We start from the raw sequence: 26,397 nt of genomic DNA, 5'->3' as shown, positions 1-26,397 counted from the left end.
GAAAGCAACATCTTGTCCCCAAGCTTAATGCCCCTGATTATCCTCCTGACTCACCCAACAGAACTTCAAAAACATCCACAATTTTGATTCAAGTATCATATTTTTGATTCCGAGAGAGAGAGTTTACCCAAACACTCCAGAAAGAAAACAGAAAGGCAAGAAGAAATAATAAACCAGCTTAACAATGAATGATGTATAAACTCCGGGGAAGTGAAGGGCTTGTTTATAAATAAGCATCACTTAAAACTCCGCAGGAAGTCCAGATGACAGCATAAACAGGAGAAACTCCGGGAACTCCTTCACCCCAAGCCCGGCGCCTGCTTGTAGACAGAACTTGGCCCCCTGCTTTGGGGACTTGCAAGCTCACACCAGTCTTTTGTACGCCTGTGCGGTCCTGGGTGAGCCTCAGAGCTGTAAATATTTGCCCTTCGCCCAGAGCCGGCCAGCTGCTGGGGCTGCAGCTGACAGACAAGCCGGGGGGGCCAAGACAGGGTGGAGGGGAGAGGGGGGAGTCGGTGTGCGCTATGGGAGAGGGGGCTGGGGAGAGGGCCAGAGAGGCAAAGCACACGCAGGCCCCTGGGGACCCTCAGGCACACACATTCTCCTCCACTGCAACAGGCGACCAGAGAGGCAGCGGCATGGCCCAGGTGCCTCACCAGCTGGTGAAAAGGTGGCCTCTGCAATCACAGCAAACCCTGGTTCTCTTAGGGGACTGAGTCCCCTCAGGGAACACGTGACAACACACGCAGATGTTTCTGGAGGTCACACCCGGGGGGGGGGGGGTGCTACTGGAATCCAGTGGGTAGAGGCTAAGGATGCCTCTCAGCACACAGGACGGCCTCCTATAGCACAGAAGTTGGGGGTCCAAAATGTCAAAATGCCCAAGGTTGACAACTGAGATGGAATCTGAATCGTAGCTCTGTCTCCTGAGTCACCGTTTGACTCTGGACAAGTTCTGGGACTTGCGCCTGCTTCCTCATCTCAGAGGACTACACACAGAACACACGCAGAGTGCTTGTTACTGTGGCTGGTACATAATAAACCCTCAGTAAATGGTACTTGTGGTTACACTGAGAAGCGACACGATGGGGGTTAAGAGCTTGGGCATCCGTGGGTTCAGAACCCAGTTCTGCCACCTCGAAGCAATGACTCAGGGCCAGGGCTGCCCCTCACTGGTCCTGCGTTCTCTTAGTCCGCAAAACGAGAAGCAACCTGCCTCCCTTGATTAAAAAGGAAACAGCTGAGAAGCACGAGAGCTTAGCATAGGGCCTGGAGCAAGGCAAGCCTCCAGCAGTAGTGGCTGTTGTAATTACACCAACTCCCAGGACAGGGGGATGGCTTACAAGGGGAGGAGGGTAAAGATAATTACAGGCAACACTTGTTGAGCATTTGCTCTCTACAGGGCAACTTGCTAGATCCTTCTCATATGTTCTCTCCCTGAAGCAGGCAAAGAATCTATTTTACATTTAGAGAGACTGAAGCACCTGGAGATCAAGCCACAACATTAGCCAAGAGCCCAACTCGAAAAACAGTTCTAACTCCAGAGGCCTCACTGCCAATTATTGCTTTATATTTGGTGGCGGTTCCTTTAATTCTTTCTGGAATTCTTTCAATCCCTGGAGGAACACCACAGGAGGGGCCTGGCAGAGTTTCACCCCCTGTGTCACATCTCTAGGGCCCTACTTTCCAACTTGAGAGAGCTTAAGCAGCTTGCTCAAGGTCAGCCAGCTAGTTGGCAGCAAAGCTCACACTGGAATCCAGCTTTTACTCCAGCGGCCTCTCCTCTGGCAACCTTGCTAACCTAGTCTCCAAGGCTGGGCTGTGGGTTCCTTTGATTCTTTCCGGGCCGCCTGAGGGTGCATGGATATAGTTAACATCTCCTGTGTCAGTATCTTATCTCCTCCGTCACGTGTAGAGGAACCCTGTTTCCCAACCTTCAAAGAGGTTAAACGACTTGCCCATGATCATCCATCTGATCTGCACCAAAGCCCCTACGGGGTTCTGACTCAAGAGCCACACTCACTCTTAACTCTGCGCTGCTCTCGAATTCCTTTTAGTTTTTCCAGAACCGATGAAGCTGCTGCAGCTATACTTCAGCCTGAGTTTAATCTGTAAGGACAACAATTCCCAAGGTGAGACTGACTCCCCGACCGGCTCAAAGCGATCTATCTAGCAAGGAGTGTTAGAAGTGGGAGGCAGAGATGCTCCCGGTAACCCCAAGACCACAGAGGCTGGGAGGCGCCCCGGGGCCAGGAGGGGGTCGGGGCGGGCGGCGGGCGCCTACCTTGCCGCAGGGCGGCGCGGCCACGCAGCGGCTCAGCGAGTCAAGGCGCGCGCTGTACTCGGTGAACTTCTTCTGGTAGCGCAGAGCGGTCATCTGCAGCTCCAGCTGCGCGGCGGCCAGCTGCGCCACCAGGGACTTCTCGCGCTTGCCGGCCCGCAGCGCCTCCTTCTTGAGCGCCTTGTGCAGCGCGCCCAGGCGGGCCTGCAGCGCGGCGTTGTGCGCCCGCAGGGCCCGCGCGCAGCAGTGGCCGCCGGCGCGCTGCTCGCCGTGCGTCAGGGGCAGCCCGCAGCCCTCCTGGCAGCGGCCCACCGGCCGCGCGTCGCACGCGTCGCGCATGTGCGCCTCCACGTCTCGCCGCAGCAGCACCTGGCCGCAGCCCGCGTGGCGGCAGCGCGCGGGCGCGAAGTCGCAGCGCTCGAGGTGCTCGGGCAGCTGTTGCAGCTTGACCACCCGGCTGCAGCCGCGCGCCGCGTGCGCGCACTTGATGTCCAGCTTGAGGATGAGGCGCTTGAGCGGCAGGACGTGGTTGAGCTCCTTGGCCGAGAGGCGACCGCGGCAGCGCGCCGGGCAGCTGCCCTCCTGCACCACCCAGGGCAGCACGCAGCCGGCGCAGAAGACGTGGCCGCACGGCGTGGTCAGCGGGTCCTCCAGGACTTTGTGGCACAGAGCGCACTTCAGGTCCGGGTCCACGTCGCCGTCGAAGCGGTCCAGCTCGAAGCCCATGGTGGCGGCCGGGGCCCGGGGTCGCCGCCGGGCGGCCGGCCGCCCCCTCCCTCCCTGCGAGGCAGCCCAGACGCGCCGGCAGCGCCGCCCGCTCGCTCGCTGGCTCTCCCCGGACTGAGCCTAATTGCTCCAGACTTCCTCGGAAAATGCCCGAGGAACAGAACTCCTCGGCCGTAATTGCGCGAGCGCGTGCGCAAGAACATTCTGCCTCGGCGGCCTCCCGCCCGCCCGACGCAAAAGGGAGGAGGAAGGGAGGAAGGGAGGGGAGGGAGAGAGAGAGAGAGAGGGAGCGAAAGAGGGACGGAGGGAGGCGGAGGAAAGAGGGAAGACCCAGAAGCTCGCCAAGGGGGCTGGCCCGCCCAGGACGCCAGCCTGAGCCCTTCTCTCGGGAAACTCCTCTCTCTCTTGCAGTTTTCGCTACAGGAGACAAAATGACAGCCTAGAAAGCTAACTGAGTTAGCCGCTGAGGATGCTGCAGCCTCTCAAACTAGTTTCCCTGGAGCCCTGTCCGGGCCAGACTGAGACTTTTGACTCCACTCCCCGGCCTCCTCTTTCCTGTAGAGAGATTTAGTGTGGGGGCCGCTATTTCAGCACTTACGGTCTTTATTTATTTATTTCATTCCAGGGAAAGTTACCGAGCCGGCGGGACGCTCCAAAAACTACAGGTCAGATCCGAGGTTCAGCGGATCCGAAGTTTGCCAGGCCAAGGTTTCCAGGTGCTGAGAGCGAATGTATGAGGGCCAATTTTCGGAGACGAGAGCTGCTCTCCGGGTGCACGGGTGCAGGCTGGCTCCATCCAGTTCACTTAACACCTTCGACTTAATCTGCATTGCAGTACGGTGCTGGGCCCTGCTACATCGGTCCCTTTAAAATCAGTACAATACTGTGAGAGAGCGTCAGCTGTATTTAAAGATTATTTTCCCCCAATACAAAAGAAGTAACCCTGATCTTACATTGTTAAAAACTGCATAGTGTAGAACTTGGAGAAGTTCCCCCAAAGTCCCCCGCACTCCTGTGAACTGTCTTCCTTCCGTTGTTGTTGGTTTTTTTTTTCCCCTTTGTATGCACTTTGTTATATTTCCATATTCCAATTGGGGAAACTCAGACTGAGGGAAGGCAAAAAATAAACTACTCCTGAAGGCCCTGCAGAGCATTCTTTTTCAAATTTTACTGTGGATACAGATTCTGATTCTGTAGGTCTGGGGTGGAGTCTGAGAACCTGCTTGTGAAAAAGAGCCTCCAAGTGGTACTGATGCTATTACTCAGTGGATTTCCACCTGATTGGGAAGTGGCAGTCCATGAATCTGGATGTTTTACTTCTGCTGGGGAGTAGTTTCAAGCAGGGCAGTTTTCAGCAATAGTACTTTGGAATTCCAAATTACTTGATCAATTTATAGCAGCATCCATGGTTTGGTGATTTTTAAAAATTTTTCCTTCTCTACCCCAGGCTCTAGACATGCCTAAGAAACATCCAGCCAGAATTGGTAAGAAAGAAATCAAGCTATGGCATTCTCATTTGGGAAGTGCTGCCAGATCCTGAATAGTGAAATGGAAAAGTTGAATCTCAGTGTTTAGTGTGGCTCTGGGGTCTGGAAAGTGGGATTACAGCATCCATTTTGTCTAGTTGCTTTTACTTCTCTCCTTTCTGTGGCTGAGAAAGCCCCATGACCTTCACTATGTAACTGTTTTGCCAGAGTGAGAAGGTTCCCTTGATGTCCAGAAGGATTATATGTTTTGAACTGACCTTTCAAAAGTTGTCACTGATTAGATTTTTAGTGCCTTGTTGAGGTCCCTGGATGGTGTTCTTTCATCTGTGTTGGTGGCATTTGTTGTCTATTTGTGGTAGGGACTTTAATTGCTTAAATCAATTAATGCATTCCTTTGCTAGTTCTTGGAATATAATTGGCCTTTGTTCAGATAAGCATGTGCCAGAAATCCTCCATCAGTATATTTATTAAGCAGCTCACAGGTTCTCAGATAATGGGTAAGAAACACATTCTTTCACCAAAGGTGTGTGGGCCTGTCAGTTTCATAGGGTGGACTAGTATCAACAGGGTGATCCTCGTCAAACCAAACTGGTTTTGAGAAACAGGGAAAGCTCATCACGAACCATGAATGAGAAATTCCTGCTCACTTTGTTTTTTTTTTTTTTTTTTTTTAAATTTCACTACTATTTGTCTTTTTTTTTTTTTTTTTAATATTATTTTATTAGTTGGAGGCCAATCACTTTACAACATTTCAGTGGGTTTTGTCATACATTGACATGAATCAGCCATATAGTTACATGTATTCCCCATCCCGATCCCCCCTCCCACCTCCCTCCCCACCCGACTCCTCAGGGTCCTCCCAGTGCACCAGGCCCGAGCACCTGATTCATGCATCCCACCTGGGCTGGTGGTCCGTTTCACCATAGATAATATACATGCTGTTCTTTCAAAACATCCCACCCTCACGTTCTCCCCCAGAGTTCAAAAGTCTGTTCTGTATTTCTGTGTCTCTTTTTCTGTTTTGCATATAGGGTTATCGCCACCATCTATCTAAATTCCGTATATATGTGTTAGTATACTGTAATGTTCTTTATCTTTCTGACTTACTTCACTCTGTATAATGGGCTCCAGTTTCATCCATCTCATTAGAACTGATTCAAATGAATTCTTTTTAACGGCTGAGTAATATTCCATGGTGTATATGTACCACAGCTTCCTTATCCATTCATCTGCTGATGGGCATCTAGGTTGCTTCCATGTCCTGGCTATTATAAACAGTGCTGCGATGAACATTGGGGTGCACGTGTCTCTTTCAGATCTGGATTCCTCAGTGTGTATGCCCAGAAGTGGTATTGCTGGGTCATATGGCAGTTCTATTTCCAGTTTTTTAAGAAATCTCCACACTGTTTTCCATAGTGGCTGTACTAGTTTGCATTCCCACCAACAGTGTAAGAGGGTTCCCTTTTCTCCACACCCTCTCCAGCATTTATTGCTTGTAGACTTTTGGATAGCAGCCATCCTGACTGGCGTGTAATGGTACCTCATTGTGGTTTTGATTTGCATTTCTCTGATGATGAGTGATGTTGAGCATCTTTTCATGTGTTTGTTAGCCATCTGTATGTCTTCTTTGGAGAAATGTCTGTTTAGTTCTTTGGCCCATTTTTTGATTGGGTCGTTTATTTTTCTACAAGCAACTCCTGAAGCTCAATTCCTGCTCACTTTGGGTGTAGGTTTCTCTTAAGACTTGTCCCACCACCGCCACTGCATCACCAACTAAGAGGCTGTTGATGAAATGCTACAGCTGAGGCCACAGAAAAGCTATAGCAGACTGGATTGGCCTCTGTAGGCAAAAGAAAAGTCTGTCTGAACCACTCCTTGTTGGTTAATTTTAGAAGCAAAATTCTTGGAGGTCAGGGGGGAAAAAAGCCTCCTAGAATGTCAGAGTTGGCGGATCATGCATATTATTTAGTGGCTGAATTTAATAGGAGAATTGAGAACCAGAAAGGTTAAGAAAAGAAAAGTTTAAGGGAAAGATTTCTGTTTGCAGGCAAATAATTTTTTGCCCTGGGCATTGTAGGATGTTTCGTAGCATCTCTGGTTACTACCTACTAGATCCCAGTAGTATCCCCCGCCACACACCACGCTCAGTGGTGTCAGCCAGACACTGCCAAAGTCCTGGGGAGGCGAAACTGCCCTGGGTTGAGAACCACTGGTTTGAGGGCAGGCTTGCATTCATTGCTAAGGTCGGTCTGACGTCAGTACTGGCAGCCCATGCCGTGTCCTCTGCTGACTGTGGAATGACAGTGAATGCAGTATAGCGAGAGGGGTGTTGAATTGAAAAGCTGAGATGCCACGTTAATAAACATGAATACAAATGGTAAGAAGGTGAACATTTGCCATCACAAGTCATGTGAGAAAAGTAGCAGGTTGTTCTGGTATGGACTAGATACTCAAGCATCTGAGAATCATCTGAATGTTTATGAAGGGATGATTCCTTGTGGACACTTTATAATTTCCTGCAGCTTGGACCATCTCTGTCACCACCCCTTCTTTTCATAGTCTGATTCTGCACTTTCTAACCAAAGTGTGGTCCCAAACCTAACATGCGATGTTCACCATCACACTGATTTAGATTCTGTTCTTACTCTCCTTTCTACCAACATGTTTTATCAGAAGCTCATGTGCATGATATTTATAATTTTTGAGCTGCTGATCGGTGGCAAGCATTGTGCTTACCAATTGACCTTCACTATTCCTTAATCTTCACAGCATATCAAAAGATAGATGTGTGTTGACCCATTTTACAGATGAAGAAACTGTTTAATATACTAGTTATCACTGGAATCAAGATTGCCAGGAGAAATGTCAATAACCTTAGATACGTAGATGACACCACCCTTAAGGCAGAAAGTGAAGACAAACTAAAAAACCTCTTCATGAAGGTGAAAGAGGAGAGTGAAAAAGCTAGCTTACAATTCAACATTCAAAAAACTAAGATCATAACATCTGGTCCCATCACTTCATGGCAAATAGATGGGGAAACAATGGAAACAGTGACAGACTACATTTTCTTGGGCTCCAAAATCACTGCAGATGGTGACTGCAGCCACAAAGTTAAAAGACACTTGCTCCTTGGAAGAAAAACTATGACAAACCTGGACAGCGTATTAAAAAGCAGAGATATTACTTTGCCAACAAAGGTCTGTCTAGTCAAAGCTATGGTTTTTCCAGTAGTCATGTATGGATATGAGAGTTGGATCATAAAGAAGTCTGAGCGCTGAAGAATTGATGCTTTTGAACTGTGATGTTGGAGAAGACTCTTGAGAGTCCCTTGGACTGCAAGGAGGTCAAACCAGTCACTCCTAAAGGAAATCAGTCCTGAATATTCTTCGGAAGGACTGATCCTGAATCTCCAATACTTTGGCCACCTGATGCAAGGAGCCAGCTCATTAGAAAAGACCCTGATGCTGGGAAAGATTGAAGGTAGGAGGTAAAGGGGTTGTCAGAGGATGAGATGGTTGGATGGCATCACCCACTCAATGGACACAAGTTTGAGCAAGCTCTGGGAGATGGTGAAGAACAGGGAAGCCTGGAGTGCTGCAGTCCATGGGGTTGCAAAGAGTTGGTCACGACTGAGCGACTGAACAACAACAAAAGAACAGCAGTTCAGGAATGTAGACAAAAGGATTCCAGAACCCTCACTCGTAACATCTGTGAGCACACACTGCCTCCCCCACAACTCCTAAACTTGGAAGTCATCACCTTACAGATCATATAGATAATCACTCCACACCTCCAGCATTACTCATCTCCCCTTTCTCTCTATCAGTCCTGTTTCCCCTGAGTTTAAGATAATTTGTGAGTTCAGTACTAGAGAAAGGAAAAAAAAAGTGCAAGTTCTTTTCTTGTTTTTGGTGGCTTCCCTGGGCTTAAATATATGTACTCTACTAGCCAAAACAGCACTAAACAATTAGATTAATAAGCATCTTTTTTAAAAAACCAAATTGAAAGTACCACCAGGGTTTATTAAGGTATATTTGTCATCTACAAACAAGTGTGAAATGTCTCAGTCAGATTGCTTGCCTCCTACCATAGGAATGTCAGCCATTCTGGGGCCTGGGAGATTCATCCCTGGTGGCTCAGACAGTGAAGAATCTACCTGCAATTCAGGAGCCTCAAGTTCAATCCCTGGGTTAGGAAGACCCCCTGGAGTAGGAAATGGTTACCCACTCCAGTATTCTTGCCTGGGGAATCCCATGGTCAGAGGAGCCTGGCGGGCTACAGTCCATGGGGTCACAAGAGTCAGACACAACTAACTCACACACAGGTAAGATAGATCATCTTTGACCTGGACTGTGGAAGACTTGGGCAAGTCAGGATGAGTTCACACACTGGGAGCTTTGGACAGAGAAGGGGAAGCGTTGGGAAAATGTTTCTTACCTGCTTCTGTGCACAGGTCTGGTGCTGCATATCAGCAAGACGTCATCCCTGTCCCTGCAGATGAAATGAGCTTCTACAGCACCATGGACGTTCCCTGGTGCAACACTCATCCCACTTAAAGTCTCTGAACTTACCCAGCAGGTATTTATTTAGTAGGTAGGCTTTCCTGGTGGCTCAGATGGTAGGGAATCTGCCTGCAATGCTGGAGACCTAGGTTTGATTCCTGGGTTGAGAAGATCCCCTGGAGAAGGGAATGGCTACGCACTCTGATATTCGTGCCCATGAGATCCCATGGACAGAGGAGCCTGGCGGGCTACAGTCCATGGGGTTGCAAAGAGTTGGACATGACTGAGTGACTAACACACACACACACGAACACATGCACGTGTGTGTGCACACACTAGGAAGATGCCATTCTGGCACCAGGGCGACAGGTGAACAAGATGGGCTCAATGAGCAGTCAGTCCTTCCAGGCTGGGGACATGCAGGCATCCAGACACAAAGAGCTTCCTGAGACAACGGTGTGATAGGGTGAGTGCTCTCGAGCAGGGCTACTTAGAGTGTAGTCAGAGGCACAGGCAGAACCAGGGAGTTTGTTGGAAATGCATAGTCTTAAACTTCACCCTGCACCTACTGAGTCAAGACCTGCATTTTAACATCCCCAAGAGATCAGTGTGCACCGAAAGTTTGAGAAGCATGGCTACAAAGACCATCCACCAAGACAACTGGCTGGAGAGAAATCAGAGGAGACCGTTCCAAATAGAGAAGTCTCCTGAGAGGAAATGAGATGTGGCTTGAAAGATGAGACAAGCCAGCAACAGTCAGCAGGAGAAGATTCCGGGCAGAGAAGCAACAGAAAGTGCAGTGGTCCAGAGGGAGTCGCTCTTGTTTTATTGAAGTTGGACAGAACATCCCTGGAACAGGCTGAGAAGGGTGGAGAATAGAATCAAATAAGGGTAAAAAATTAGGCAGGAGCCAAACAGCCAGTTGCACAGCTTACACAGTAAGTGTTCATTGCTTTTGTGAATGCCGGATGCCGGTATTGGTCTCTGTCTAACATTCTATTAGAGAGTCAGGGCCGCATGTCCACATTCTATCTCATGTGGGCAACACTTAGGTGTTCCTTCTCCCTGGTCCATGTAAGTTCCTGCTTCTAGGATCCTAAGTACAGGCCGATGCTAAGAGCATGAGTGTCTATGTCACGGGATGGGTTAAACAGGCCGCTGTGGCCTATTTAGAGTGTGTATCATCATTTAATACATTGTTCCCAGAAGAAAATGTATTCTGAAATTGGGAGCAACCAACTCTCATAAGGGAGAAGGCAATGGTAGCCCACTCCAGTACTCTTGCCTGGAAAATCCCATGGACGGAGGAGCCTGGTAGGCTGCAGTCCATGGGGTCGCGAAGAGTCAGACACGACTGAGCAACTTCACTTTCACTTTTCACTTTCATGCATTGGAGAAGGCAATGGCAACCCACTCCAGTATTCTTGCCTGGAGAATTCCATGGACAGAAGAGCCTGGTAGGCTACAGTCCATGGGGTCACAAAGAGTCAGACACGACTGAGTGACTAACACTTTCAACTCTCGTAAGAACAGCTGGATCATGCTCTGGTCGTGAATCGGCAGGCTGTGCAGAGAAAAAGTGTGTGTGTGATAAATATGATTCTAAAGATGCATGGCACTATAGACATTAGGAACTGGAAGAGACCTTCCCTTTTATTCCACAAATACTTATGGAACCGTTATCCTATAAAGAGCTTAGAAGGAAAGAATATGAAAAAGGACACAGGCCCTCTTACCTTTAAAGAGCTTACAGGGCCCCCAAGGTTACCAGAAGTTCCAATAGTTCTAGTACAGAAACTAATATGTTGAGTATCTTATCTAGTCCCAACTACTCACTATCAGATGAGGAAATGGAAGCTCAAAGAAGTTAGATGACTCTAAATATTTATGATGAAACATACTCTCATAACACACACCCAGATACCCTGCATGCCAGTTCAGTGGAGAGAGGATTGGACTAAGCGTTGGGAGATGCACGCAACACTGATCACTGGGTGGCCTTGGGTCAGTTATATGAGTGTATGTAGACATAAATGTGTATGTATATGCAATGTAATTAAGAGAAGCAAACCCCTAATTCTCAGAGACCTCAGTCTGAAGAATTTTTTTTTTCTACTCTTATCCCCTGGTGTGGACATCCATGTGGTCACTCAGAGCCCCAGGCTCCTTCCACCTCATGGCTCTGCCCTTCTCAAGTCCTCTCCCTAAAGTCCTTTCTTTAAAGTCCTCTCCATTTAGTCAGTAGATGGGGAGAAAGAAGGAAAGACTGCTCTACTGACAAGGCTTGTGGATGGCATACATTCTCTCTCCTACTTTCTATTGGCTATAATCTAGTCGCAGAGTGGCAATGATAGTGTGGAAATCTGGGAAATGTGGTCTAGCTATGTTCTCAGGAAAAAGAAGAATTAGCCTTGAAGGATTCTAGCCAATATATCCATATGTGTGTATATGTATATGTGCACACCCCATGTGTGTGTACATACTTATATGTGTATATACACATGTACGCACACACTCCCATACATACACACACAAATTCCAGAAAATAGAGGATTATGTTGCGCTAATAGAACAGAACAACCAGGGACTAGACAAGCTAGATTTTTATTTCTCTGTCTAAGAAAACCATATGACTTATAGTTAGCAGCCCATGGCTGATGTAGTGACTTCCAGGTCACAAGGACTCAGGATTCTTTCATCTTCCTGCTCTAACATCAATAGGAATCTCACTTCACTGACCAAGATGCCTGCTGCAGAGGCAACAATTCAGGCAGAAGAATGGGAGAATGAAGGAAAGGCCCAAAATGACTACCCCTTACTTAACCAGCCTTCTTTAAGAGCTTTTCTTGAAGCCCTATCAAACGACGTTCCCGCACAATTTACCAGCAACCACTAAATGCAAAGAAGGGGATCTGTGAAATATAGTCTTTTATGAGAGCACATTGCTTCATGGAATATTAAGAGAGTTTTACCACAGCTATCACTTCACACTCACTAGGATGGCTAATAGCAAAAAGATATAATAACAAGGGTTGGCAAGGATATGGGGAAATTGGAACCCTTATGCATTGCTAGTGGTATTGTACAATGGGACAGCTGCTTTGGAAAACAGTTTGGCAGCTCCTCAGAATGTTGAACGTTGAGTGACCATCAGACCCAGTAATTCTACACCTAGGTGTATACCCAAGAGAACTGAAAACGTTTATCAACATGAAAACTTATATACAAATGTTTACAACAGCATTATTTGCAATAGCCAAAAAAGTTTAAACAACCCAAATATCCATCAACTGATAAACATGTAAACAAACTTTGGTATATCCATGCAATAGGATATCACCTGCCATAAAAAGGAAGGAAGTAGTGATTTATGCTATTACATGGATGAGCATTGAAAACATTATTCTAAGTGAAAGACACTTAACAAAAAAAGGCCACATATTGCATGATTCTATTTATATGAAATTTGTAGAGACAGAAATTAGGTTACTGCTTGTCACGAGCTGGGGGGAGGCAGAAGTGAGGAATGCCTGTAATGGATATGGGAGTTCTTTTCGAGGTGATGGCAACGTTCTAAAATTAATCAAGCCGATGGTTATATAACTGTGAATATACTAAAAGCTACTGAATTGTACACTTTTAAAGGGTGAATTTCATGGTATGTGAATTATATCTCAATGAAGATATTATAAAAAAACCAAAATTATTAATAGGGTTATATAAATAAGGAATAAGGGAATGATGAATATTAGTTAGACAGATACTACTACACTGCATGTATCCATATATATGAATAAGCTTTTCAATCTAAAAAAATTAGTGTTTTTTTTTCTTGTTCATACTAAAGGCTATATTTTTTTAAATTATTTATTTGAATTGCAATTAAAACTCTTTTCTCCTACAAGTTTTTGACACTCAATTCAAAGTGACTCAGACATTTGGGGGCAGGGAAAAGATTAGGCCCCATCACTGAAAAGTCCAAGAAGTAAAAATGGCTTCAGGTATGGCTGAATCCAGATGTTCACGCAAACACATTACCAATCTACCCTGCTTTCCTCTGTGCTGGCTAGCTTCTCAGGCAGGCTCTCCCCGTGTGTCTACACAGCCCCTGTAATCCAGGTTTACATCCTACCAGCATGCCAACCCCAAGAGAAAGAACATACTTTCCTAATAGTTCCAAGAAATGTCCTAGGCATAATTCTTGGCCTGCCTCTGATCATGTGCCGATTCCTGAACCAGGGAGTGGATGACAATCACACCCATACCACAAGAAAGGAAGGTAGGGGAGGCAGTAGTTCTCCAAAGAGACTCCAGAAAGGCAAAAAATGCCTGCCTACTACAGTCTTATTACAGAAGTTATCACTAGCCCTAGAGGGGGAAGAAACATTACCTGAAAAATAAATACACACCCACTGTCTAGGAAAGACATTTAAAAATGCCCTCAGCCTCCTTAACTGTTCTGAGTTATATCCTGATTTTAAGCAATCATCTGTGAAGGGAAAACAAATACACATACTAAGACCATTTTAGGGCTTCCCTGGTAGCTCAGACAGTAAAGAATCCACCTGCAATGCGGGAAACCTGAGTTCAATCCCTGGATCGGGAAGATCCCCTGGAGAAGGAAATGGCTGCCCACTCCAGTATTCTTGCCTGGAGAGTTCCATCGACAGAGGAGCCTGGCGGACTACAGTCCACAGGGTCACAAAGAGTTGGACACAATTGAAGCAACTTAGCAGACACACATGCACAAGGCCATGTAGTGCTTTTTTTTTGGTAAGGGCTGCTTTTAAAAACACAAAGTTTAGTCTCTTATCATTCTAGAAGTAAAAATCTATAGGGTGTCCCATGGGACTGAAACCAAGGTGTTGGGAAGACTGCATTCCTTCCAGAGGCTCCAGGGGACGATTCTCTTCCTGACCTTTTCAGCTTCTAGAACCACCTCACATTCCATGGCTCACAGCCCCATCCTCTTATCTTCAAAACCAGCAGTATAGCATTTTCAAACCTCTTTTACTTTTTAATAACTATGTTCAAAATGACTGGGTTTTTATTTTTTTGCAACAATAGACCCTCCTCCCTCAGCTAAATGACAGGAAGATACAGTTTCTAAAGTCAAATTTAAACTCAAAGTTTAAAAGATACCTGTCTCGTCTGTCAGTGCTAGATCCCCAGGCCCTGGGACAGTGTTTGGTCCACACTGGACACTCACTAAACTTGTATATTGCATATGTAACTTACTCAAATATTTACAAGTCCAAAAACAAAACATCTGTTTTCTGTTAATAAAGCCTCAAAGATCTTTGGTTATTCTGAAACAGCAAAATACCAAGGAATGCAATTTGAAGAGTAAGAATTATAATCACATGAAATTCCCATCAAAAGGAAGACCTTCATAGATGTATGGAAGATAAAAAAAATCATAAAAATAAATATTCATAAATTAATAAAGCCCAGAATCCCAGCACTGGTTTCATTGATAAATAGAACTTTTTTTCTAAATTTGGAAAACCTGCTTTTCCAATATTTAAATTTCACTTTAAAAAAGTGTGTTCTGTAAAATAAACAAGCTCTTTAAAATCTTTGCAGCTCAGGCCTGTGGTCTGGAGTTCATCATTCATGTTAATTTTTCTCCTGGCACCTTCTCCATCATTCTCATTTACTCTGTCTGTAAAATTAGGATGATAATAATCCATGCTTCCCTAACAGAAGGTAACGATTGCTAATTAACTAATTTTTATATGTAGAAGCCCTTAAGAATGTACACAGTTGCTAAATATAATCATTTTAAGCTGATGGCGAAGATAGTACTTTCTGTTTTCAAGAATGCTGTCCCTTCCCACAGAGATGGAATTTCATACACTGCGTCCGTGTATCTTCCATTACCGATAGATGTGACAAGCAAAACCCTGCAGTGTGATGTCACTTTCTCTTGTCACCTAGGACCTCAAATAGCCAGAGCCGTTTCATCAGCGGGGGCCTCTTTACAGCAAGGTATAAACCACTTTGGCACTGGCAGCAACAAACAGCAGTCTGAGCTCAGCTAATGTAGAATGGCAGCTCTTAAAGGAATGGATTTCCAGAGTGACTCCCTACCGCCTCCATAAAGTATAACACAATTGCTTTCATTTAAATCCGATTTGATTGTATTAAAAAGAGGCTTGCCTGTTGTTTTTTTTTCCTCCTTGCCTTTTCTTTTTATAATTTTTACAACCAAAGAATAACTTCTTTTCTTCTGGGAGGGCTTTAGGCAAAACATTTTTGAGATGTCAGCCAACCAAGAGAACTGTCGTACTGCCGTTCTTTGAAATCTTGTCCATAAACTGTGGTTTTGGTACCCAGATCAAGCGGGCACTTGGCAATGAAAAAGCTAAAACATAACAAGAATGAAAATAGTGCTATGAGGGTATGGTGTTTCTAGGATAATCGTTTGTTATATTTTAACAAACAAAAGTCACTTGAACCTTTCATTCTATTTTCATCACTGGATAGGGACAGATACAAAGCATTTCACGAAGCTGGTGCCGCGCTTTTTATAGGGACAAAAAGCAATCATGGGGGGGCGGGGGGGAACACCTTAGTTAGTACGATAACGTTTTTTCAGTACAGGTAAAGTGGAAAATATGTCCCAATGCTGGCACACTCTCTGTCATTTTGGCAAATGGCACACTCCGTCTTGACAGAATACAAAAGAGCTTAGAAGTGGAATCCAGAGAGATGAAAGGATGTGGAGGACAGTGACTCAGTTTGTCATTGGTGGGAATCTTTATCATAACTTATAATTTATCTGTGAGTTGTGTAAGCTTCAAGATGAAGATAAAGCTGGAATCAGAGAGCTCATACTGGTTTTCCCTCGATTCCAGAATGGCAGTTCTGATGGTTCTTTCAGTTGCAGGAGATAAGTGAAAGTGTGTTTCTAACTTGTGTATTGCATGCTTTGCTTTTGTTTTTCAGATGGGCAGTAACCAGCCGACTAGCCAGGGTGGAGACTTCTCAGTCTGTAAATAGGCTCGATGAGTGAAGGTCTCAGAAGTACAGACAACTCCAGATAGCCACAAACACTTAGGGGTACCTTTGGGAAAAGTCAAAAGAAGTTTCACATTTCACATGTTAAACTGGGAATGGTGCATTTTCTTCTCCATCCAGAAATCCCCCTTGGATGGACTGACGACCATTTTTGAAGGTGGGAGGTGGGGTGGGGAGCAGCATTTGATAAAAATGTATTGAATGGAACAAATACTATATACATATAAATTTAACAGTTAAACTGACTCTGATCCATTGAACAGGCTTCCCTGGTAGCTCAGCTGGTAAAGAATCCACCCACAATGCAGAAGACCCTGGTTCCATTCCTGGGTCGGGAAGATCCCCTGGGGAAAGGATAGGCTGCCCACTCCAGTCTTGGGTTTCCCTGGTGGCTCAGCTGGTAAAGAATCTGCCTGCAATGAGGGAGATCCAGGTTCAGTCCCTGGGTTGGGAAGATCCCCTGGAGAAGGGAATAGCTACCCACTCCAGTATTCTGGCCTGGAGAATTCCATGGATTGTATAGTCCATGGGGTTGCAAAGAGCCATTGAACACCACCAGTCTATTCATTAGAAAGAACTTAATCAAAGAAACAATCTATATGATTACACTCTATATCAGGGTTTGGCAAACTTTTTTTTTTCTAAAGAACCATATAGTAAATATCTCAGCTCTGTAACGGCTTTGTGGGCTCTCTCACAACTACTCCAGTCTAACGGAGGCAGCACAAAAGCAGCCACAGACAGCATGTAAACAAAGGACTGTGACAGTGTTCCAGCTCAGCTCTGATTTCAAAAGGGCTGGTTTGGCCCACGGGGCTTAGATTGGCGACCCTTCTCATCTGTAAATGCACTGCCTTTTGGTGAGACAAAATCAACTAAACCTGAGACCCTTAAGACTATCAGAGAAAGACAGAGTGATACGGACTTTATGATAAAAAGATGCTCAATAAATAATAATACTTTCAACTTGAGAGTCAGAAAAATCAACCTTCCTGGACCCACCAGTTATTATTGACTATACATTTGCAGATTTGCTCAATTTGCAAAAGGGAGAGGTTATTAGTACCTACTTCACAGAGTTGATGTATGTTCAATAGGATAACATTTAAATGAGCAAACTCGTGTGAAATGTTTCACAAGGTGCCAGGCACATTTGGATAATATTAAGACTGTTACTGGCCATGGGGAGGGTGAGGATTCTAGTGTACTGGCATTGCTGGTGCTTCCTGAAGTCACCACCTACAAAGGAAGCCCAGATCCTCTGTCCGACAGCCCTGGAATTCCAGGATCCTACGGTAGCTCAGCAGCAAAGAACCCACCTGCGGTGCAGGAGATCCAGGTTTGATCCGAGGGCCGGGATTATCCCCTGGAGAAGGAAATGGCAACTCATTCCACTATTCTAGCCTGGGAAATCCCATGGACAGAGAAGCCTGGTAAGCTACAGTTCATGGGGTTGCAAAAGAGTTGGACACAATTGAACACACACACACACAAACACACACATCTGCACGTGACACAGAGAGTGAATCTGAAGCCACATATGTAGTGACACTGAGAGGCAATTTGCTGGCAAACTTTGCCAGAAAAGAATTAGAGGGACAAGAAGCCATAACAGCCACAAATGAATCATTTCTCTGTTCTGAAGTTATTTATTATTTTGTGAATTAGCTGGTTAGTCGCTGTCACGATGTTGACAACCCCCAAAAACAAATGGATAAAGGAAGAATGCGATGGCCTCTCTTTTTAGGAAAAAACGGTGCCAAGAGTCATTCAGGCAATTCCCTAAAAGTGAATTACTGAGCGGCATTGTCTTTCAAGGTCAAATGTGTCCAGTGTGTTAAATGTAAAAATCAAAGTATCTTTTTAGGCGTTCTATAACTCAGATTTCCAAGATGCCTTCATTACTGGAAACCCATGTTAAGCCACTTAGGGAAATATTTATTCATCCTTTGTTTACAGGAACTGGAGGCAGAAACCAGAGAGCTATTTCATTGAGGAAGTCACAAGGTCATGTCTTATTCACCTCTCTGTCCGTAAGACTGAGCCTGGTTCTTGGCATCCAGGAGGTTTAGTTGATGCCCACAACAGTACTGACTGAAGGAAGAGAAGGTGCCATGGCTTTCTCGGGCTCCTGATGGGACAGACACACAGGTCTGGAACATTCTACTATTCAAAGCCCTTGCACTGCACCGCAGGGCATATTGGAGACAGTAACCGATTGCATCATATTATATGCTTGGCATAATTATACTGTAGGCTTTTGTCTCCTTTGGTGCCAGTCAGTCTCAAAACACATGCTTGGCTCATGTCAAATGCTGGGGTAGCCCACTCATTACATTTGGGACTTGTGAACTCTGTGTCCGCATCCTGAGTGGTTTCTGCCCAGAGGCTCATGCTTGGGAGTACCAGGATGGCTTCCTCCCCGCCCCCCCCAAAAAAGATGCTGAATAATGGGCATGTGAGTCCTGGGGGAAAAAGAGGAACTCAGCAGACAAGGACCAGCTGGGGCTGGATCCGATGCTCCATGTGGATCGTGGTGATCACATCTCTTCCGTTTTAAAATATTACTAATAATGAAGCTGCTTTTCCTTCATTCCTCAGAAGGGAGTTTAATCTGGAGGATGCTATAGATTCTCTCCTCCAAATCTCTCTCCCATCCATTTATCTAATGTCTTCACCACCAGCCTCATTCAAGCTACCATCTCTCTTACCCCAATGATGGCAGCATTTTCCAAAGTTGTCTCCTTGGAAGTTCCTTCCACGCTGCTGCCAGACTGATCTTTTTAAAATGGAAAAATATCTCCGAACTGCTGTGGCTGGGATATTCCTATTTCTCTTAAGAGAAAAATTGTAACCTTACACTTCATTTCACCTCTAAGGCTGGCATGATCTCACCCTGCGTGCCTCTCTTGCCAGCCTCATTCTGCGCTTCTCTCTCAGCTTCAGTTCAGCAACTAAAGACACTACCAAGTGTCCCCCAGTATCACTTCTCTCTTGCGCTTAAAAAAAGAAAAAAAAAAATACTGAGGTTCCCCCTGGGCCCATGACTGCCCAGTAAAGAACTACATTTTCAGCCCTTCGAATTCTGGACAATCCAATGTGAGCAGAAGTTATGTTGTCCCTCTAAAGGATGTAAATCTCCCACCCCCACTGGTCAGCGTGCACCCCAAGCACATGTGACCAGCCAGGGCACCAAATTATATCCCGCGGGCTAAGGCTGGTTCATCACTCTTGCATCAGTAAAGTTTGATTGGAACATGGCCCACCCATTCATTTAGGCATTGTCTGTGGTGGCTTTTAGACTGTCAGAGTTGAAAAGTTGTGATCAGGACCGTCTGACTTGCAAAGTCAGAATACTTCCAATCTGGCCCTTCAAACAGGAGTCTGCCAGCCTGTGCCCTTAAGGACACAGAGCTACCAGCGAGAAGGAACCTGGGTTCCTGGCCCTACAGAGCCGGTCATGTCAGCCAAATCAGTCCATCTGGCCTGTGAGACATACTTTTAAGACACACTTGTAAAGCTTCCTTGGTGGCGCAGTGGTAAAGAATCCGCCTGCTAATGCAGGAGACACGGGTTCAATTCCTGGTCTGAGAAGATCCCACATGCCCCAGAGCCACTAAGCCTGCGCGCCACAGCTATGAAGCCTGCTCACTCTAGAAACCCTGTTCCGCAACAACAGAAGTCACTGCAGTGAGAAGCCCAGGCACCACAACTCGAGAGAAGCCCCCGCTGGCTGCAGCTAGAAAAAAGCCCGCGCTGCAAAGAAGACCTGGCCCAGCCAAAAATTTGCATAAATAAACAAAACTGTATCTAGTTGAATCCTCTGTTCCGGCTTCCTATTGATCAGTGCCTCAACCTTGATGTTACTGACATTCTGGGTGAGAGAATGCTTTGTTTAAGGGGGCCTGCTGTGCACTGTAGCCATATCCCTTGGTTTGTGCTTGAAGCATCCATCTCCCAGGGTGTGACACTGCCGCATAGCCCTCAGGGGCTGGAATCACTCCTGGTTGAGGACTGCTGCATCAGAGCAGCTGAACCAGCTCGACTGAGCACCTCTCCCCTTCACTGTGCCTCTGAGTATCTCTCCCTCACTGCTAGGACCACTCCCATGCTGCGCCCTCCTACTCCCACCCCCATCACTTAGTCATCTCCTATAGAAGTGCCGTGTACCAACTTCCACATCACCTCCTCAGGGGAAAACTTCCATGGATCCTCCCACCAAATAAATGCTCTGATCGTCACCTGGACTTTCCCTGTGGCGCAAGAGTGTGATGATTGAGAGTTGTTCACCATTCATAGATACACAGAAGGCCACTGAATAAATCACTGCTGACCACCTGAGCCATGTGACATGGCAATTTTGAGGGGAAAGCAAAAGACTTCATGGTAAAGAAAGTGAACCTGAAGTCTTGCTATGGCCCTGACTGGGGGAGAGGGACTCTAAAAGGATGGAGAAGCTGATTAAAGAAGGGAGAAGCAGCCAGTAAGAAATGAGGCCTCCTTTTAACAGCTGAGTAATATTCCATGGTGTATATGTACCACAGCTTCCTTATCCATTCGTCTGCTGATGGGCATCTAGGTTGCGTCCATGTTCTGGCTATTATAAACAGTGCTGCGATGAACATTGGGGTGCACGTGTCTCTTTCAGATCTGGTTTCCTCAGTGTGTATGCCCAGAAGTGGGATTGCTGGGTCAAGTGCTCGAGCCTGGTGCACTGGGAGGACCCAGAGGAGTCAGGTGGAGAGGGAGATGGGAGGGGGGATCGGGATGGGGAATACGTGTAACTCTATGGCTGATTCATGTCAATGTATGACAAAACCCACTGAAATGTTGTGAAGTAATTGGCCTCCAACTAATAAAAAAAATTAAAAAAAAAAAAAAAAGAAATGAGGCCTCCTTACCTCTCAGCCCCAGGATTCCCATAAACCAAGAAAACTACCTTCCTTCCACAGCAGCCAAAACGTCTGCTATAGCGGGTGCCTTTCTGCATTTCAGAGCAACATGTGGATTTGCACTTTCTTTGGTTTTGACATTGGTTGCATTTTAACCCTGTACTTTTCAGGCTCCATTATATATGGTATGATTTATTAACCCTGCACTGCCTTTTTAAAAGTTAAAAATAATCCCTATGATCACATTTTAAATTCACACACAGATAAAATGTGTGCCCTACATTCTCCAGCCCCACTGTTATTGGAACGAAGAGGCTAAACATTCAGAGAGGTCTAGATGCTTCCTTGGCACAAGGCCATAACGGGAGATGTGTGTGGTCTACTTAATCCTTTACATTTTTCTCTCTATTCAATGAGTCTGTCTTCTGTCTCAGTCCCTCTCTTTAGGTTTCTGGGCCTTTAAAGCCAAAATCTCTTTCTCAAGAGTCTTAGCATTCTGCAAGGGAACCTGTATATGTTTATAATAAAGGTACCCTTCTAATCCTCCCTTAGTAGAAATACGCGAGGTGTTCTACTGAAGGTTGCAAGAGATATTTTACCAACAGACCAAAAGCTTGTATTTTGCGGTCAGATCTCATGCTAAGACTTATTTTAACCAATTGTTTAGGGTACTACAATGACTGGGAACAATTGCATAATCTTTCTGGAACTGTAGTTTATCTTTTTTTTTTTTTTTTTGTAGTTTATCTTTTTAATGGGACTAAGAATGCTTACCTCAAGGTGATATTATATGGATCAAATAATACATCTTGCATCTGATGAATGTTTCTGTGATCTATGCACCTAGTTTTTTCTAGAAACCCTGAGATAGCTCACAGACTTCCTTGAGATGGCCAGCTGGTGCATGAGACAGACAATGACAGTGTTCTGCTAACCAGACCATAGGAGACCTTACCATTTTTGAATTGTGGTGCTGGAGAGGATTCTTGAGAGTCCCTTGGATGGCAAGGAGATCCAACCAGTCCATCCTAAAGGAAATAAACCCTGAGTATTCATTGGAAGGACTGGTGCTGAAGCTGAAACTCCAGTCCTTTGGCCACCTGATGCAAAGAGCCAACTCATTGGAAAAGACCCTGATGCTGGGAAAGATTGAAGGCAGGAGGAGAAGGGGACAGCAGAGGACGAGATGGTTGGATGGCATCACCAAGTCAATGGACATGAATTTGAGCAAGCTCCAGGAGATGGTGAAGGACAGGGACTGGCGTGCTGCAGTCCATGGGGTCGCAAAGAGTCGGACACGACTGAGCGACTGAACAATAACAACAGGCAGGTGAGGGAGCTCCTGGCAGACACTGTAAACAACAGGCATTTTTCCCACGCTAATTCTAGGACACACATGGTGAGCAGGATGCTCATGTTCTGACTCTTGCACATGTGCAGAAGCTCACTGTATACACACCTGCATTCGCAAACATGTGCTTATGTGCATGCAAAAATTCCACCTCGTAATTGAGTCAGTTCTCATGAGGTGGGTGAACCTAGAACCTATTACAGAGTGAAGTCAGTCAGATAGAGGAAGATAAATATATTCTAACACATATATATGGAGTCTAGAAGAATGGTACTGAAGAACTTATTTACAGGGCAGCAATGGAGAAACAGACATAGAGAATAGACTTATGGACCTGGGGAGAGGGGAGGAGAGGGTGAAATGTATAGAGAGAGTAACAGGGAGACTTACATCACCATATGTAAAATAGATAGCCAACAGGAATTTGCTGCATGGCTCAGGAAACTCAAACAGGGGCTTTGTATCAACTTAGAGGGGTGGGATGGGGAGGCAGATGGGAGGGAGGTTCAAGAGGGAGGGGATATATGTGTACCTATGGATGATTCATGTTGAGGTTTGACAGAAAACAACAAAATTCTGTAAAACAATTATCCTTCAATTAAAAAAAATTTCCACCTGCACATACACCACCAGAACCTTTGCATGCTCAAGAAATCTTTACTTTACACCTTTATGGGAAAAACATTGTGTAGAGTCATTGATTCATGGTTGGAAGGTGTTCATAATTGCTTAGGGGGGCCTTGGAATAAGGACAGGGCAGGACAGAGCATGAAGTCCCATTCAAGTGAGGACAGGCTGGGAAGAAAGGAATAAGAACAAAGTTTCAAGACATATCAAGTCATAAGTTCTCAAGTGAGTGGAACTGAGCATCCAGAAATTTTATCCTGAGATGGGTAAAAAAACTCATAACTGTCATTTACTTTGCACTATATGACAAAAGCTTAGCAAATAAGACACGAATGACTTCCTTTAATCTTCACAACAACCTTAATGTGGTAGATACTCTTCCCTGCATTTGACAGATGAGGGAAATGAGGCCCACAGCTGCCAAGACTTCCTGTGGATCTGTGAGTGACCCAGCAGAATGTCAAGCTCTTGGGTACTGGATGGCAGACCCTGAACTCACGATGCCATGGAGTAGGGTCCCAGGGATTCCACATAGTGGAAGGCTGAGGATTTCAGTGTTGGAGAAGGCTCTTGGCCACCCCCAATCCCTTCTCCTCCACTAAGGCATGCTGCTGCTGCTTTGACGTGGCTGTCCCAGGCAGGCATGACGGATCCTTGCACCATTCTTTGATTTGAGGTGGGACTTGCCACTCACATTCTCTAATGAAGCGTGACACAAAGAGATCTGTGCTGCCACTGTCATGCTTAAGAGGCAGGCATGCCGCTTCCATGTCGTTTTGCCCTTTCCGCTAGCTCAATTCCTAAGACCACCAAGGGCCAAGCTATGACTGAACTTGGAGATGAAGGAACTTGGGTCTTTGAATCACTACATGGACATAGGGCTGACCAGCAACTCTCTCTGGGGACACTTCCATGAAAAAGAAATGAACTTTTATTCGAATCTTGTCATCATGATTTTTAGGCCTTCTTTGTAAACAGCCACTGAAAGAAAGTGAAAGGTAAAGTTGTTGAGTCGTGTCTGACTCTTTATGACCCCATGGTCTATATAGCAGTCCATGGGATTCTCCAGGCCAGAACACTGGAGTGGGTAGCCATTCCCTTCTTCAAGGGATCTTCCCAACCTGGGGATCGGACCCAGGTCTCCCTCACTGCAGGCGGATTCTTTACCAGCTGAGCTACCAGGGAATGGCATCACAGCCACTAGACTATCTTAACTAACACAACTTCTCATTCTGCTTTAAGGAACAAAAATGGCTCCCGACCAGTCTAATCAGTTAAAAAGAAGCCCCTAGATAGCATAAGTAAATGGCAAATGAATTACACCTCCATAAAATAAACATTTCCATAATTGGGAGACAAAATTAAATTCCAATGTGACTTATTAGACATGGCTATTATTTAAAACCATTTACACTCTATCTCCTCTTCAAATAAAGCAAGATAGCAGTTTGTAGAGAAAATGTGAAAAGACAGCAGACAATGCTAATAATATTTCAAACACTGAAAGGTGTTCTATTAAATTATTTCAAATTAATACCAGGAGAAGAGAATGAAGCATTTACTTTAAAAAAATAGTAATAGCTACTTTTTCCTTTGGCTTGGAATTGTTTTTCCTTATTTTCTTCAGTCACACTTTATTCAGTTGAGTGTCTGGCTTTCTGAGCCAGCTTGTCTTTTATGAATTTTCCAGGTGCTTTGAAACCCTGACTAATTAAGTGACTTCTGCACAGTTACTAAGAGCTGTCAGATCCATAGCCTTCTCTCCTCACTTCCAGCTACCCCTCCCCAATGTGTTCCTCTCCATCTCCATGCACAGAACCAGACAGAAATGTATTACTTAAGAAAGGAGCATCAAAAAAGAAAGAAAGGAGCATCAAGCCTCTTTTAAACTTAAAATTCAACTTACCTACTTTACCGTTTCCAACCCATCTCATTTCAAGACTGGGAATTCATATTTGATATGAATAAAGATTCAGAACTACCTTTGCTAAGGCTGTCGCCTGATGTATGTTCTCAGACAAGTGGAAACCAACTCTCTGCTTTTCTCTCTGCTCTTTGCTTTGTACTTTCATGGAAAAAGGGAAAGTGCATGGAATTAAAACGCAGACGTGGCACCCAGTTACAACTCCCGGTGGTTCTGGTTTTCTGTTTTTATATGACAGCCTCAGAACAGAGACAATAGTTAGTACATGAGCCTAATTACTTTGTGTGTGCTACTTGTGAGCGGCAGTCTGGACCTGGGTTTGATTTAGTGTTTTTGAATAGAACACAGAGAGCACAGCTAAGACTCATTACTACAATTGTGGTTTCCATGCTGTCACACCCACGCAGAAATTCTGGGTCAGCCTCCTTTTCTAAAAGCTGCACATATTTCACCTCACTCCATGCTCTTTCTCGCCAACTTCGTCTTATAAACTTATCCCTTGGCAGGTGTCCCCAACCTCCAGGATCTAATACCTGATGATCTGAGGTGGAGTTGATGGAATAATAATAGAAATAAAGTACACAATAAATGTAATACGCTTGAATCATCTAGAAACCATCCCCCACCTCCACCCCGGTCCATGGAAAAATTGTCTTCCACAGAAATGGTCCCTTGTGCCAAAAAGGTTGGGAACTGCTGCCATAGGATATTTGCATTCAAGGTTCTTTTTAGGACCGAGGCCCCTGACCCTGATGGAAATCTCAGACACTGGCCTTCGAGTAAGGGAAGACTGTAAAGTCACCTTATCCAACACAACATCACCCATTCCAGTTAGAATTCCAAGTGTATCCACTTCCATAAGCAGCCACTGTTATTTCTGCGACTTACCCTCTATCTGTCCATTTGTACTCTTGCTCTTGAGGTGAGGAATCTAACCTCTTTATTTGGACCTCTTGGCTTGTGAGTCATCCCACAGCAGCCCACCCCTGCCCCACCCTCTGCCACCTCCAGGGTTTGGCACATAATGGCCATTCACTATAAGTAAGGCGACTTTTATGTCAATTGCCTGATGGAACAAATGGAAACTTCAGATACTCCGTGTAGTCAGTGTATTTTAGAGACAGAAGTGATCTGCAAGCATGGCTGCTGCTCTTCCTGGCCCAGCATCAACATTCTCTTCTTTTCGGAGGGGCACTCTGCTTCTCCCTTTGAGGCATTACACACACCCACCGCTTTCGGATCAAGTTGCTATCTGCATCTCTTGGATCTAGGAACGGGCAAGAGAGCCAGCCTGGCCAAACCGCATATGCTGCGCACAGTGATCAGTACCATGTTAGACACATGGCCTGAGTGCCATAGACTGAATGCTTGCATGCCCAGCAAATGCATGTTAAATACTAATGTTCAGTGCCATAGTGTTGGAAGACAGACTCTTTAAGAGGTGATTAAGTCAGAAGGTCAGAGGCCCCATGAATGGGATTAGTACCTTTATCAAAGAGGCTCCAGAGAGCTCCCTTGCCATTTCTGCCATGTGAGGTTACAAAAAAAAGATGGCCATCTACGAAACAGGCCCTCCGTAGA

General features: G+C 45.4%; 1 protein-coding gene across 1 annotated transcript in view; it reads right to left on the bottom strand.

Moving 5' to 3' along the window:
- Positions 1-3,142, bottom strand: part of PDZRN3 (PDZ domain containing ring finger 3) — a 251,721-nt gene extending 248,579 nt beyond the window's left edge. The window contains exon 1 of the mRNA XM_065933278.1: positions 2,285-3,142. Coding sequence (XP_065789350.1) covers positions 2,285-3,007 — 723 coding nt within the window. The 5' untranslated portion in view covers positions 3,008-3,142. The remainder of the gene's footprint in view (positions 1-2,284) is intronic.
- Between the last annotated feature and the right edge of the window lie 23,255 nt (positions 3,143-26,397).

This window comes from Muntiacus reevesi, chromosome 4 (genome assembly GCF_963930625.1).
Source record: "Muntiacus reevesi chromosome 4, mMunRee1.1, whole genome shotgun sequence".
Lineage (NCBI taxonomy): Eukaryota > Metazoa > Chordata > Mammalia > Artiodactyla > Cervidae > Muntiacus > Muntiacus reevesi.
Note: the sequence above shows the minus strand (reverse complement) of the source record. Positions and strands in the feature narration are given on the sequence as shown.